The sequence below is a fragment of the Narcine bancroftii genome, chromosome 10 (genome assembly GCF_036971445.1).
Source record: "Narcine bancroftii isolate sNarBan1 chromosome 10, sNarBan1.hap1, whole genome shotgun sequence".
NCBI classification, from domain to species: domain Eukaryota; kingdom Metazoa; phylum Chordata; class Chondrichthyes; order Torpediniformes; family Narcinidae; genus Narcine; species Narcine bancroftii.
This window is the reverse complement of record NC_091478.1, coordinates 24,170,396-24,184,991: the sequence shown is the minus strand read 5'-3', so window position 1 is coordinate 24,184,991 and position 14,596 is coordinate 24,170,396. Positions and strand designations below refer to the sequence as shown.

Genomic DNA, 14,596 nt, shown 5'->3' with positions numbered 1-14,596 from the left:
TGTAGAAGTCCAATCCAATTTTGTTTTTTGTGGCGAGGCGCTAGTGATGATTTCCTATTTGCCAATGGCAATTATTTTTGTAAAAATTACTCATGCCCTGAGTTTTGACATGTTTTTAGGCTTTTATTTAATAAAAGTTAGGGTTTTTTTGGTGTGGCTGCATACAGTAATATCACTGTTCGTGGTCAGAAAGTAAATGATTAACTAATATCCCTGTCAGTTACACCTGGAGATCAAATGTTGTCAATGACTGTTTGCTACAGGCATAAAGGTTCTTTTGAAATAGAAGATGCTTTTCGATTTTGTGTGTTGTAAAATACACTGTTTATCTTGAAGTCTTGGCTTCCCGCTCAGTTCCAAAACTTGGTTGATGCAGTAGTATCAATAGACTCTCTGAACATTATTTATTTTCCTGCAGCACCTTCTCCATTTCTAAGGTGAGTGAGCAATACAACTGGCACTTTCCCCAGTCATGACAGTACATCGATTATCCGCTCAATGGTGCATCAAAGAGCCCTTGCTTCCTTCACATTATAATCCTGCTGGGAAGATTCATATGCTTGCTTGATATCTTGGCGCTGACACAGTTAATAATGTACACATTATTGAGGAAAAAATATGAAAGCTATTAACCCATCCCCAATCCTCTAATTTTGTGACTTGAATTACTGCTCTTTTGTCACTATTTAATGGTATGAGCCTAAAGAACAAATAACCTTCTTATTAAGAATCAGTTCTCATGATAAGCTACTGACTTAAAGCAGTAACCATTATTCTCCCCATAGAAATTTCTCGTATACTGAGCATTTTCCAACACGTTTTATTTATTTTCTGGCCATTAGAGAGTTCTGTTTTGGTTCCTCAAATTTCTATCTAAGTACAAGAATAAACAGAAGGAAGTGTCTCAGAAGTGTATAGTTAATTAAACTGGAAGAACATAATTTGCTTTGATATTTTTCCATCCACATTAAAAATTGTAGAGAGAATAGCTCTTTAACAGCACCAGCACACAGTGCCACAAAATAGTGTAAATTTCTAATCTGACCAAAGCCAAAAGAAGAATGAGGAGACATGACATTGTAAATTTAAAGTGGAGCTGTTGAAGGTGATAAACTGGGGGTTATTGTTGTGAATCTATATGAGGAAGCAAACCGTGTCTATTGGACATCTGAGAGTGTTCTCCCAGACATCCGACATCAGCCAATCTGCCAAGCATAGTTCCATTCCCATCCTCCAACCCATACTCATTCCCCACTCCCTAGTTCCATCCTCTTCCACTCACATTTCTCCAAGATCCCACTCTTTAAACCCCACCCCCCCCATGCACCTTCACTTCTATCTAGTCTTCCATTATACCTTTCTCTCCTCTTACCATCTCCCCTCCACCCTATATTGTTCATCTTCTTTACCTGACCCTTTTTACTCTTGCTGTTTTCTCCCTTTGCTTGGCATCTGCCAATCAACCACCTCTGTCTGTCATCCTTCACCCCTACCTGATCCACTAATTCCTTGTTAGCCCCTGTGAAAAAAAGTAAAAACGCAATGCTGGAGAATCTCAGCAGATCAAACAGTGTACTTTATATAGCAAAGATAAAAATCTTAACCAGCATTTTGGGCCTAATCCCTTTTTAAACGCATGAACAAAACATTGGTTATGTATTTTTATCTTTTCTGTATAAAGTACACTGTTTGACCTGCCAAGTTTCTCCAGTATTGTGTTTCTACTTCAACCACGGTGTCTGCAGACTTTCATGTTTTACCTTTATTAGCCCACACCACCACTCACTTGCGCTCCTCTGCACTCTGTCTTGATGAAGTGTTCAAGTTTGAAAGATTGATCTTTTACTCCTGCTAGAACTTTTGAGTTCCTCAAAAAGATTTTGTTGCTCCAAATCCTTCCAAGAACTGTGCCTGGCTCACACAAGCCTAAAGAGCAATGAAACATTTTCAAGATGAGTGTGTATAAGAGAATGCACAATAAGTACATAAACTGCGTGTCAGATTGTGTTCTATGAAGATGATGAAAACACAGAAATGCTGGAGGAACTCAGCAGGTCTCACAACGTCCAAAGATGTGAAGAAACACAACTGATGTTATGGGCCTAAACCTTTTGAAGGGCCCAGGCCCGAAACGTTGGTTGAATATTTGTATTTGGACATGGCGAGACCTGCTGAGTTCCTCCAGCATTTCTGTGTTTTTGCTACAACCACAGTGCTCGCAAACATTCGTGTTTCACTCCTTTCAATAAAAATACCCTGTATGATAACTTTCCTAGGTACCAAATAACTTGCACTGATTGTCCTCACACAAAAATAGTTCCACCAATTCATCTTCTTGTGTTTGGAAATCTACTGCATGTGTGCATTAGTTATTTGTTAAGTATCAGTCCAAAATATCCAACAAGTTGAAAATTGAATAAAAAAATTAAGTTAAAATTCAATGCTCCTGTTTATATATTTAGCCTAGGAAGCAAATAATTGAGACTGGACTCTTGCTGCTGTAAGTTGGTTATATTTAAATATAATTACAGAGAATATTGGAATATTCAAATCGGAGAAAGTTTTAGAACGTTTGTGAGATCAATGGGTTAATGTACTTACTAAAAGTCATTTAGCAATTGGGCCAGAGGGGAGGTGAAGAGAGTTGCTTTTGTGTAGCCACATATGTGAAATGCTCCAGCTGAAAGATAGGGGAGAAAATTCAATAATTGTTTTCAAAGGGGAATTGTTGAAATGTACTTTAAAAGAGTAGCAAGGTAATAAAGAAAGTATAAATGAGTTAAAGGCTCTTTGAAAGAATCAGCACCTGGTGTTAGATTGAAGGCCTCCTACTGAGTTGTATGTTGATTGAAGAAGATTACATGGAAATTATGCAAGTTTTTACTCACTTTTTTACCAGTGATAGCTAACAACATCCTTGGTTATAAATATTATTCAAAAGCTAACACTAAAGACTTAACCTCTCGCTGTATAATTAAGATGACACTGTCCTAATGTTCATTGGAAGTTAAAGATGGCAGGAGAGTGGTGTAATAATTCAGTGCAGACATCAACTTCATTTAAAGTTTATATCAATCAGCCTTTTGAAATATTTGTAAAAATGAAAGACTGAATACCTTTTAAAAAGTTGCTTTTTGAAATTATATTTTTAAAATTTGCTTTGGTTTATAGGGCTGTTGGAAGGGAGGGTGGAAGATGGTGGTTAGATCCGTGCCTGTTTTAGGATGAATACAGTTTCTCAGTTGCCACTGCTTTCTTCTGGATTAAATTAATTTTATAGTAGCAATTTTTCTAAATGGTGACTTCTGAGAAGATTAAAGCAAGTTGCCAAGAATTCATTTTTCCAAAATATTTGCTCAGTTTATGTGTTGGAACCCACAGAAGAAACTTCTGCTCTGGTAAAGAGCCATGAATGTAATCTACTTTGATCAGCCTGAAATGATTTTAAGATGAATTGCCACAGAAATCAAAGTGGAATTGCACTTAATTTCCTAATGCTGTTTTATTCCAGTTGCACAATTTGAAAGGGGGAGGGGGGGGAATGCAAACTTTTTGAAGATTCTTTTATTGTCATGTAATATTACACGAAATTGCCTTCTGCCTGCCATAAGACAGGCAAAGAGTTGCCATTAGTACAGCCTGGGGCCCCTTGCGGTAAGAGATAAAGAAAAGTAAAAGAGAGTCCCTTCAGAGTCCGTAGGACCTTTCAAATTGCCTTGTAAAATGGGGTTAACTGGGCAATTTACTAGGTTGAAGACCCAGGTACAGGGCTATTTGAAAGGGCTGAACAGAGCAAGCTTGGTCATAATCCACCTGGGTCCCAGACCTACCTCGGAGGTGGTCAGGGAACCCAGTAAAACTTACCCGGTGTCCTTCTCCACCTATTTGAAAGGGGAAATGACTCCCCTGGTTACTTTGAAACTTTAAACAGAAAGAACACAGGATTACTTGTGACTGCGTGATGTGTCACTCACCACGTTATCGCAGGGGCGGTAGCCCCCTTAAATTGCCGAGTTGGCAATTTAATGGGTAGGTTAGGCTGCTATTTGAAAGATGCAGGAGGCACACATGACTGAGTAATCTCACCCGGGTCTCAGGAGAGCTACCCGGGTGCTGCAATTTGAAAGCGCCTACTGAGTGTCCGTGGATTCTCGTCCAATTCTTCTGCAGCCACACGTACTCCGATTCATTGGAGACGAGAGCTCCAGATCCAAACCTATGGCTATCAGGAGGCCTAAAGTGGCCAAGGCCTTTCAGGGGGTCCTTTTAGCCTTCAGCACCCTTTCGAATCCCAGGTCTGATAGCAGTTTCCAGGCTGTCACTCACAGCCTATGTGTGTCCCTCAGTTGATGAGACCCTCACTGGTCTGCTGCTGTGGTCAACATCCTGTAGAGTTGTCTCCCATGCTTCTCCATCTCAACAGATGGGTTTTCTCCCTATTTCTGGTGCTCTGCACCGGTCCGCTTCTCCCCCGGAGTCTGTAACCCCTCCTCTGCTGAGCACATTCACAGCCATCTTGGACACAGACCTCCATGGTTTTAAGATTACTCTCCATGGAGTACAGGCCATTTAAAGCCTGTATGGAGCCGTCGGCATTAGACACGGGCAGTTGAACCCTTTGGATCAGTGCTGTGTCTCTGTTCTCCACTCTCTTGGGTCCACACCGGTGGCAATGCTGCCATTGCAGCAGCTCTGGCAGCATTGCCATATTTTTTTAGTGCAAATTAAAAGAAAATATACAACGAACATCATTGAGGCCCTTTCCACCAACTATAGTGAGTACAGATGGATGGATGAACACTGCTGAACTAAGTGTCCATCTGTCTCATTGTCTTGGCCATATAAAACAGGGAACCATAGTATGTATATGAAAGGACTTGATCTTGAACCACACAATTTCTCATGCACTGAGAATTGCAAGCGATAATTAGTTACAGTCCTTTTGAAATTCAGATTGAGTGGTTGATTTTACTATTTGCCAACATTTGTTAACTGCCGCTCTTTTATTTAGTGTATTTAGTTTCAAACTTGTTACAGGTAATTTTTATTGGATGATTTGCACATTACAAACATCACTTTGATCCTGCTTTATGTGCACCTTTTTTTAAAAGTTGTGTTTTTTCAAACATTCCCACTTTGCTGCTGTAAACCACTTGTGATTTTTATTTGTTCCTTTCAATATCTCAAGCTAGATTTTGTATTTGATTACAAATCATCTCTTCAATTGCAGAGTTTTGTTTAATTTGATGAATAATGTATGTTTTGGAAGAGTCGACAATAATATTGGAATGCTGTTTCATTCAAACATAAGTTGAACATTGCTTTAAATATTTACATTATTTTACAGTAAGTAGATCTTAATTCAGTTTCCACCATCCTTGTGGACAGTGAATTCTGGATTCTAATGACTCGAAAGAAAATTAATTGATTCTTTCTTGATTCATTCAAATTTTTTAATCTTTCCTTTGGATCAACTGAAAAAATGGGCCAAGGTATGGCAGATGAAATTTAACTTGGACAAGTGTGTTATGTTGCATTGTGGAAAGTTACACCTGGGGAGAGTGGGGAGATTGCTGAAGAACAGAGAAACTTTGAGGTAGGGAAACTAAAGGGCATAGATTTAAGGTGAGATGGAAAAGATTTAAAGGGGGCTCGAGGGACAACTTTTTCCACACAGACGGTTGGAGTGTGGAATGAGCTGCCAAAGGAAATGGTAGGGGCAGGTGCAATCACAGTGTAATCAAGCATTTAGACAGGCACATGGATTGGAAAGATTTGGAGGAACGTGGGTCAAATACAAGAAACAGTATCAGCTCAGGTAGTTAACTTGGCTGGCTAGGTCAATGTTGGCTGAAGGGTCTGTTTCGGTGCTGTGTAACTCCTTGAATCCTCCGGTAATAGAAACAGGTTTCCTCTATCAATCCTGTCTAAAGCACTTATACTTCCCTGTCAAATTTCCTATCAATCTTTTCTCTTTCAATTGAACACTAAGATTCTTCATTCTAACCTTGTAACTGAAATCTGAACTCTCTAGTGTGTTAACATCTTTGCTGAAATATTGCAAACAATATTTCAACAGGATAAGCCATAGAACAGTGCAGAACAGAAATAGGCCCTTAAGCCTATCTAGTCTATGCCACCCTTTTTTTTTAACCCTAGTCCTACTGACCTGCACCCGGACCATGGCCCTCCACACCTCTCCCATCCATGTACCATTCCAAATTCCTCTTAAATGTTGAAATCAAAACCGCATCCACCACTCTCACTGGCAGCTCGTTCCATGCTCTCACCAACCTTTGAGTGAAGAAGTTTCCACATCTTTCCACCTTAATCCACGTCCTCTTGTTTTTGTCTAACCCAACCTCCATGGAAAAAGCCTGCTTGTATTAACCCTTATGATTTTGCATACCTCCATCAAATCTCTCCTCATTCTTTGACACTCCAGGGAGTAAAGTCCCAACTTATTCAACCTCTCCCAAAAATGCAGCTCCTCAAGATCTGGCAACATCTTTGTACATTTATCTGCAATCTTTCAACTTATTGATAAGTTTCCTATTAATAGGCAAACATAACTCCAAATTTGCCTCACCAATGTCTTGTTCAACTTCAACAAGTCAGCGTATCGAGATGAGGTGCAGACACTAATACTCTGGTGCTCAGCCAACAACCTCTATCTGAACATTAAAAAAACAAAAGATAGTTGTCAACTTCAAGAGAGCCTGGCAGGACCGAAAAAAACTCCGCTGACCATTGATGGCTTCAGCACTGAGGTCATCAAAAGAACCAAGTTCCTTGGAGGAGAATCTCACCTGGTCCCTTAACACCAGCTCCATAGCCAGAAAGCCCAGCAGCGCCTCTAATTCCTGCGAAAGCTGAGGAAAGTTCATCTTCCACCCTCCATCCTCACTACATTCTACAGAGGATGTATCGAGAACATCCTGTGCCACTTCATCACAGCCTGGTTTGGAAGCTATAGCTCCTTGGACTGCAAGAACCTGCAGAGGATAATGAAGTCAGCAGAAAAGATCATTGGGGACTCTCTTCTTACCATGTACAACATTCGATGCAGGCAAAAGGCATTAAACATTATGAAGGACTCCACACCCGTCCTGTAAACTGTTCTTTCTGCCATCGAGTAGGAGGTACTGCAGCACTTGGGCCCTTAAGTCCAGATTGGACAACAGCTTTTCCCCCAAGATTCCTGAACTCCCAGAACATTTGTGGATAGGGTACCATGGGCTGTTATTGTACACACCTTAATATTTTAATGTGTTTAACTTCTAACTTGAATTTATGTGAATATGCTCCGTGGGCCTGTTTATCGAGCGAGCATGATATGAACAATAAATAAAGGTGACGACCTGATATAAAATCCCATCTCAATTCTTTGATTTATGGAGATCAGTGTGCCAAAAGCTTTCTTTAAGACTCTATCCACCTATGATGCTACATTCAAGGAATCCCTCTGCTCTACCGCATTCCGTATCCCCCTCGTGTTTACCATGTAAGACCTACCCTAATTTGCTCATCCAGAGTGCAGCACCTCGCACCTGACCACATTAAAATCTAAAATACCTTTCTTAAATTAAAGCCCTTTTTATTTCTTGTACTGGATACCTTCTAAGATTGATAATTGGCCTAAAAATTGAATTCTGTTGATTTTGTTTTGAATTAAAACATACCTAAGAGTGCACACAGCTGAATTATTCATCTTGTAACAATTATTGACATTTTCAGAGTAAAGTGGCCTTTGCTTAACATTTAAATCATTATATAGTTTCTTTCCCTCTCTCGTAACCTCTCCGACTGCCTGGACAAATGAAGAACTTGGATTGAACTCCACCCCAGCTAAAATAATGGATGTATTTTTATCAATTAGTGCTTAAAAACAATGGTGTCTTAATGGTGAATATTAATAGCAAATCATTTTATGGCTGCCTGCCAGTGAGTCATAGGTCCTTACATTTAGATGTTTTTTAATTTTAAAATCTATTCACTAAATGCTGAATATATTAAGCAATTTTTTTCATCTGTTCCTTTTTGCTCTTCAGATTTGGAATCTATACGCATAGAAATTGGGATTGGAACATTGATAAATTTAAATGTATTTATACTTTATTTTACATTTAAATTTAGACAGTCCCTTTCGGCCCATGCTGCCCAATCACACCCAATTAACCTTGAACCCCAGTACATTTTTGAAAGGGAGAGGAAACTGGAGCCCCCAGTAGAAACCCATGCAGACACAGAGAGAACATACAAACTCCTCACAGACAGTGGCGGTTTTTTTTTAACCCATTAATTTTTTTTCTATCGCTGGTGGCACATTGACTGGCCTATAGTTACTCAGTATATTGATACCATGATAACATGAATCAAAGGAGTACAAGATGAAAAACATATTTAATACTTAGACAATTGCAAAACTAGACTGCAGTGAATCAGAAATGCCATCAACTAAATGTAGCAGTATTGGCATTCTAATGTGGAAATTTCCAGAACAAACTGTCTTGTATATTGCTAATTGAAATATTGAAAAACGATCATAAAACCTGTCAAATAGAAATGAATCAAGTATGTGGTGAATTTGATGTTCAAATGAAAGTCCAAATCATTTTCCAAATAATATGTGATAGTAATAAAATATTAAACACTAGTCAACACAAAAACAATGCTCAATGTTAATTTAACTCAAATTAACAAAAATGTTAATTACCTGAAATTCTCCCCATTTCCTCATTCAATATTTTCCCCAATGATTCCAAAGAAGATTCTGAATCTGCATCTAGCACAGATTCAGTGCACAATGTTTCTGCTGGGAAACTAGGAGTTATTGCAAGTAAATCACAATACTTTTTTTTTTTGGTTATTTTTGATTTTTCATAAATAGACATAATAAAATCTTCAATATCACAATATATTAAACTTTTTCATACAAAAAAACAAACCTAGAAAAACCCTTCTTTCCCCTCCCCCCCCCTACAAATATAAATCCACACTCCGTCAGAGCTCACACCTATATTAACCATTAAAAAATCTATATGGGGAAGTCACATTTGTTTATATTATAGCAAAATCTGTTATTATCCTTATTTTTTTATATTGTAATTGGACCCCTATATGGTCCAAATATGGTTGAAATATCTGACAAATGTGTCCTATGTGTTCTTTAAATTATATGTAATTTTTTTTCAATAAGTATACAACTATTCATCTCCTCAGTCCACCATGCTATGATTAAGGGAGAGTTGGACTTCCAAGTAATTGCAGTACTTTTTTTTGCCGCTGCTAAGGCTACTTTGACAAAATAAATTTGGAATTTAGTTCACTTATTACTCGTTTCAATAAAATTACCCAGGAGATAAAACTTCAGGTTACCTGCGAAGGCCAGTCCTGTTATCCTTGCTAATATTTCAGTAATATCCTGCCAAAAAAGCCTCATCTTCACACATGACCATGTTGTATGTAAAAACATTCATATGTCAATCCCACATCTAAAGCACATCTCTGATATTTCAGATTTTGATCTATGTAGTTTCTATGCTGTAAGATATAGTTGATGTAGGAAGTTATACTGAACCAGTCCATATCTTGCATTGATAATTGATGTCATACTATCCAAACACCAGTCAGAACAGCAAATTTCTGGTATTACAGCACCTAAGTCTGACTCCCATCTCTCCCTCAACCTCTGTGAAACTGGTATTGCACTTTCATTCTGGAGAGCATAGTACGTTTTTGTTATGAATTTAGGTGTATTCCCCAGCCAGATCATTTGTTCCATTTCGATAATTTCAGGTGGGACCAACATTGGCCCCCATCTTTCTCCCAGGAACAATCTTAGCTGGAGAATACAGAAGAAAGTCCCATTAGCTACTCCATATTTCTGATTTAGTTAATAAAAAGACATGTGTCCCCACCCCATAGCAGTCTTCAATGTATCTTATTCCTTTGTCATACCAAGAGTTTAATGTTCTATTACCTAGATTCGTAGGCAACAATACATTCTTACATAATGGTGCTCTTAATGATATCCCTGCTTTTTTTCCCAATACATTCATTGATGTCTTGCCATACTCTAATCATATCCATCTTTTTTTGTTATTGACAACTCTCCACTTATAAATAAAATCCTTCTCTGCCCCCTCTTTCATTGAGTATAATCCCATTTGAATCAAGGGGTGGGGGAGGGCGCCTTCCTCAAAGAAAGATGAAAGAAATCTGGCTTGTGCTGACAAACAATACTTTATAAAATCCAGTATCCTAAATCCTCCTATTTTATAATCCCACATTAATTTTTACAGCGAAATTCTCAGCACCTGATTATTCCTGAGGAATTGCCAAATACAATTATTTAATAATTTAAAGAAATAGGCAATGATTGGAAAAGATATTGTAATCTTGGCATCACTTTCATTTTGGCTCAGTTAACCCTTCCCATCCAAGTGATTGGCAAGTCCTTCCATTTCTGCAAATCTTTCTCTATCTTCCCCAACAGGGGAGTATCATTTAATTTGTACAAATTATTTAGGTCATTGGCAGCCATTATTCCTAAGTATTTGATTCCAACTACTTTCCATTTAAATCAACTTCCTTTTTGATATCTTTCATAATCACAGTTCGTCAATTGCATTATCTCATATTAATTTTATAACCTGAAACTCTTCCATATTTTTCTAGTGTTTGTAATTTCTCCAAAGACTCGGCCAGGTCAGATAAATATAGTAGCACATCATCAACAAAAAGGTTGATTTTATGTTCTTCTTGTCCAACTTTGAAGCCTTTAATATCCAGATCTCTCCCTATAATCTCTACCAGCAGCTCAATTGCAAGGAAAAAAAGCACTGGGAGCAGGGGATACCCCTGTTTACTTGATCAACTCAGAGGGAAAACCACTGACATTTGACTATTAGTTACAATTTTAAATTGTGGTTTATGATGGAGAGTTTTTATCCAATTTATGAATGTTCTACCTATTCCAAATTTCTCCTCCATTTTAAATAAGAAAGGCCATTCTAAGTGGTCGAATGCCTTTTTCGCGTTGAGGGAGACTTATACTGGGATTCAGTTTTGATTTAGCCTTATGTATTATATTAAATAGCCTACCCAGACTATTTGAAGAGTATCTTCCTTTAACAAATCCTACCTGATCTGCTATCATTTTAGGAAAATCTTGTCCCAGTCTATTAGCTAACGCCTTTGCCAATATAATCAGCATTCAAAAGTGGGATAGGTCTATGTGATGAGGTTTTTAATGGGTCCCTGTTTATTTTTTAGCAACACTAATAATAGCTGTTGAAAGAGAGTCCGGGAGAGTCTGAGTCTCCATAATGGATCTAGCACATCCATTATAAAAGATATCAACAGATCCTTAAATTGTCTGTAGAACTCAGTGGGGGTGGGTGGGGGGGAATTCCATCTTCCCCTGGAGACTTGTTAGCCTGCAGAGTATTCAGAGACTTCTCAATTTCTTCTCTTGTGAAAGGGGTGTCTTTCTCCTCTAATTTTGGAAGCTCAATGTTGGTTAGAAGTTTGTCCATTTCATTATCATCTCCTAATAATTCTGATTTGTATAGCTTTGTTTAATATTGTCTAAAAATATCATTAATCTCTTTCTGGTTGTATGTTAGAATGTCAGCTTCTGTTTTAATTGCATTTGTCATCCTCAATGACTCGTCTGACGTCACTTGCCAGGACAAAATCTTATGTGCTTGTTCTCCTAATTTATAATATTTTTGCTTAGTTTTTAAAATATTTTTTTTCCATTTTATACATTTGCCATGTGTTATATCTCAATATTTTTTATTTTCAAAGAGTCTATACTTTTCTTGTAAATCCATCCTCTGATATTCTTTCTCCAGTTCTGTTATCTCTTTATCCAAGCTATCCAATTCTGCATTATATTTTTGTATAAGAAATAATTTGCCCTTTCAGATACAATTTAAGCGTATCCATATCAAAAAGCTATTATCGGTGGAAGGGAGATTTGTCTCACAAAATAGTTCTATCTGTCTCCTAATAAACTTGCAGAATTCTGTCATTTTCAACAATGTGGCATTAAGATGCCATCTGTACAGATTTTCTTGTTTTTTCACTCTCTCTTATGATCTGATCATAACCTTGTCAAGTATTCCATTTTTATCACTTTGCTTTTTAACTGTGCAGACATTAAAAAATAAATCAATACTTGTATGTGAGTCATGGACCCTTGAGTAGAATGAGTAGTCTCTCTCTGTGGGATTGAGTTGCCTCCAGATATCAATCAGATTTAAATCTTTCATAAATAATAGCATCGCTTTTGCGCCTTTCGCCCTCATTACTGTTCTCGCTGATTTATCCAATATCAGATCCAAACAGAAATTAAAATCCACCCCAACCAATATATTTTGTCTACCCTCTACTGCTTTTAAAGAGGATATACTTCTTTAAAGGTTTGATGGTCATAATTTGGAGCGTAAATATTCATAAATGTCCAGGATTCTGCCACTACAAACCTCCCAGCTTGGGCAATTGATATATCTTCTACTATTACTGGTACATTTTTATTAATTCAAATAACTACTCCTCTCACTTTTGAACCAAAAGAAGACGATATCAATTGCCCCACCCATCCTCTTTTTCATTTACTATGCTTCAATTTAGTAAGCTGTTTCTTGCAGGAATACTACGTCTGCCTTTAGATTTTTTAAGTGTGCCATCACCCTTAACATTCAGTCTAATAAACTTTAATGTTCTATCCATACCAGTTTTTAAACAAATATTGTTCAGCAATAAACCTTTTTGATTATTCAAATAATACAATGATCTTTCCCCTTTAACAAACATATATAGAGTCCCTGCTCTAACAGTGATGTAAACAAAAAAATCCAGAAGCCCATGAGATCTTCCGAGAAAAAATAACCCCTCCCTTTGGTGCCAACTTTCAGCTGTTCTTCTCTCAGTGCCATTATCCCCCTTCGACCTACATTTCCTCCCTGTTATTATTTTTACCAAGTTCTCACTCTGTGCAAATGATACGGCATGGTAGAAGTCCCTTCAGGCCCATGAAACCAGTTCCGCCATATTATGCCAATTAATCTTCCAAACCCCATACGTTTGGAGGGTGGGAAAGACCCACGCAGGTCCAGGGAGAACATAGTCTCCTTACAAGCACTCCAGATTCGAACCCGGGACCCTGGTGCTGTAATGGTTATTGCGCTAACTGCTACCCCAACCATGCTAGTCTTCGAGGAGGTGATAGGAAATTGGCAGCTCACCAAATAATAAAATTCAGACTGTTTATCTGCATAGAATTAGGACTCAGCTAAGAATTTCCATTTTCTTTTGTTTCCCCCGTCCCTGAAAATAGGGTGGAGAAAGAAACTGCAATGGTCGTAAGGAATATGCAAGATTCCAAGGAATTTTAAAGTTAAATTTTAATATTTAAATTTAGATATACAGCATGCTAACAGGCCCTTTTGGCCCACAAGCCCATGCCACCAATTGACCTGCAAACCCCGGTAAGTTTTGAAGTGGGAGGAAACTGGAGCACCCAGACGAAACCCACACAGACACGGGGAGAATGTACAAACTCCCTACCGACAGTGCAGGATTCAAACACCGGTCTGGATCGCTGGCGCTGTATCAGCATTGCATGAACCATTACACTAACCATGCTGCCCTATTTTGGAATATATTTGCCAATAGTTGAATGATGATGGGTTTTTGTCTCTGTGATTTTGTTCTGAAGCTTCATGATCTGCCTATTGCAGAAGCTTTGTGCTGGTGAGCTTCCACTGACAGAACAATGTATATTAGCAGAATATTAGTCCAACAGAAGACAAATTTAATAACCATTAAATGAAATTTGAGCAAATAACTCTTTGCATTCACAATGCCTGGTATAGTAAGCTGTGCTTGGTGTGTGATAACCATATTCCAGTTTGTGTTGTACTTTATACTGAGGAGAGTGCTTTCTCTCTACATAGCAGAACTTGATTTAAACATTGAAATGAAGTGTGTTTCAGTTCCACGGCTTTGTGTATCACAGGCAGCAAATCTGATGGAATGAAAAGCCCAGGTGGTCCATTTTCCTTGGGAATTCAGCCAGTGAACAAGTCTGATACACCGGAATTCAAGATTGAACAAAGTGAGTGGTTTCTTCACTTTAAATAAAATATCTGACAACAAATCAAAGGGAGATCAGCCCTCAATTCAAACAACATGCTGGATTTAAAGATGTCCTCCTTAACTGTAAACAAATGGGGGTCAGTTTTGCTCAGGGCACTGGTTAGATTCATTATGCCAATGAAATACCTGAAATTTCTATGATGTTGAGACCTTATAGAGGACCGGCGAGACCTCACTTGGAGTATTGTGATGAGTTTTGGGCTCCTTGTTTAAGAAAGGATGTGCTAACATTAGAGTGGGTTCAGAGGAGGTTCACAAGGATGATTCCAGGAATGAAAGGATTATCAGATGACAAATGTTTAACGGCTCTTGGGCTGTTTTCATTGGAATTTGGGAGAATGTAATTGAATCATTTCAAATGCTGAAAAGCCTGGTAGATGTAGAAAGGTTGTTTCTGTGGACAAGGGGGCACAACTTCAGGATAGAA

At 38.1% G+C, this 14,596-nt stretch overlaps 1 protein-coding gene and 1 long non-coding RNA gene across 2 annotated transcripts in view; one reads left to right on the top strand and one right to left on the bottom strand.

The window, feature by feature from the left end:
- Positions 1–14,122, top strand: part of LOC138744305 (metal transporter CNNM2-like) — a 65,559-nt gene extending 51,437 nt beyond the window's left edge. The window contains exon 9 of the mRNA XM_069900212.1: positions 14,030–14,122. Coding sequence (XP_069756313.1) covers positions 14,030–14,042 — 13 coding nt within the window. The 3' untranslated portion in view covers positions 14,043–14,122. The remainder of the gene's footprint in view (positions 1–14,029) is intronic.
- Positions 832–8,830, bottom strand: LOC138743914 (uncharacterized). The gene is made up of 3 exons (XR_011345112.1): positions 8,717–8,830; positions 1,787–1,926; positions 832–873 (listed from the first exon to the last, which is right to left on the bottom strand). It is a non-coding gene; the product is annotated as an uncharacterized lncRNA (long non-coding RNA).
- Positions 14,123–14,596: the final 474 nt, after the last annotated feature.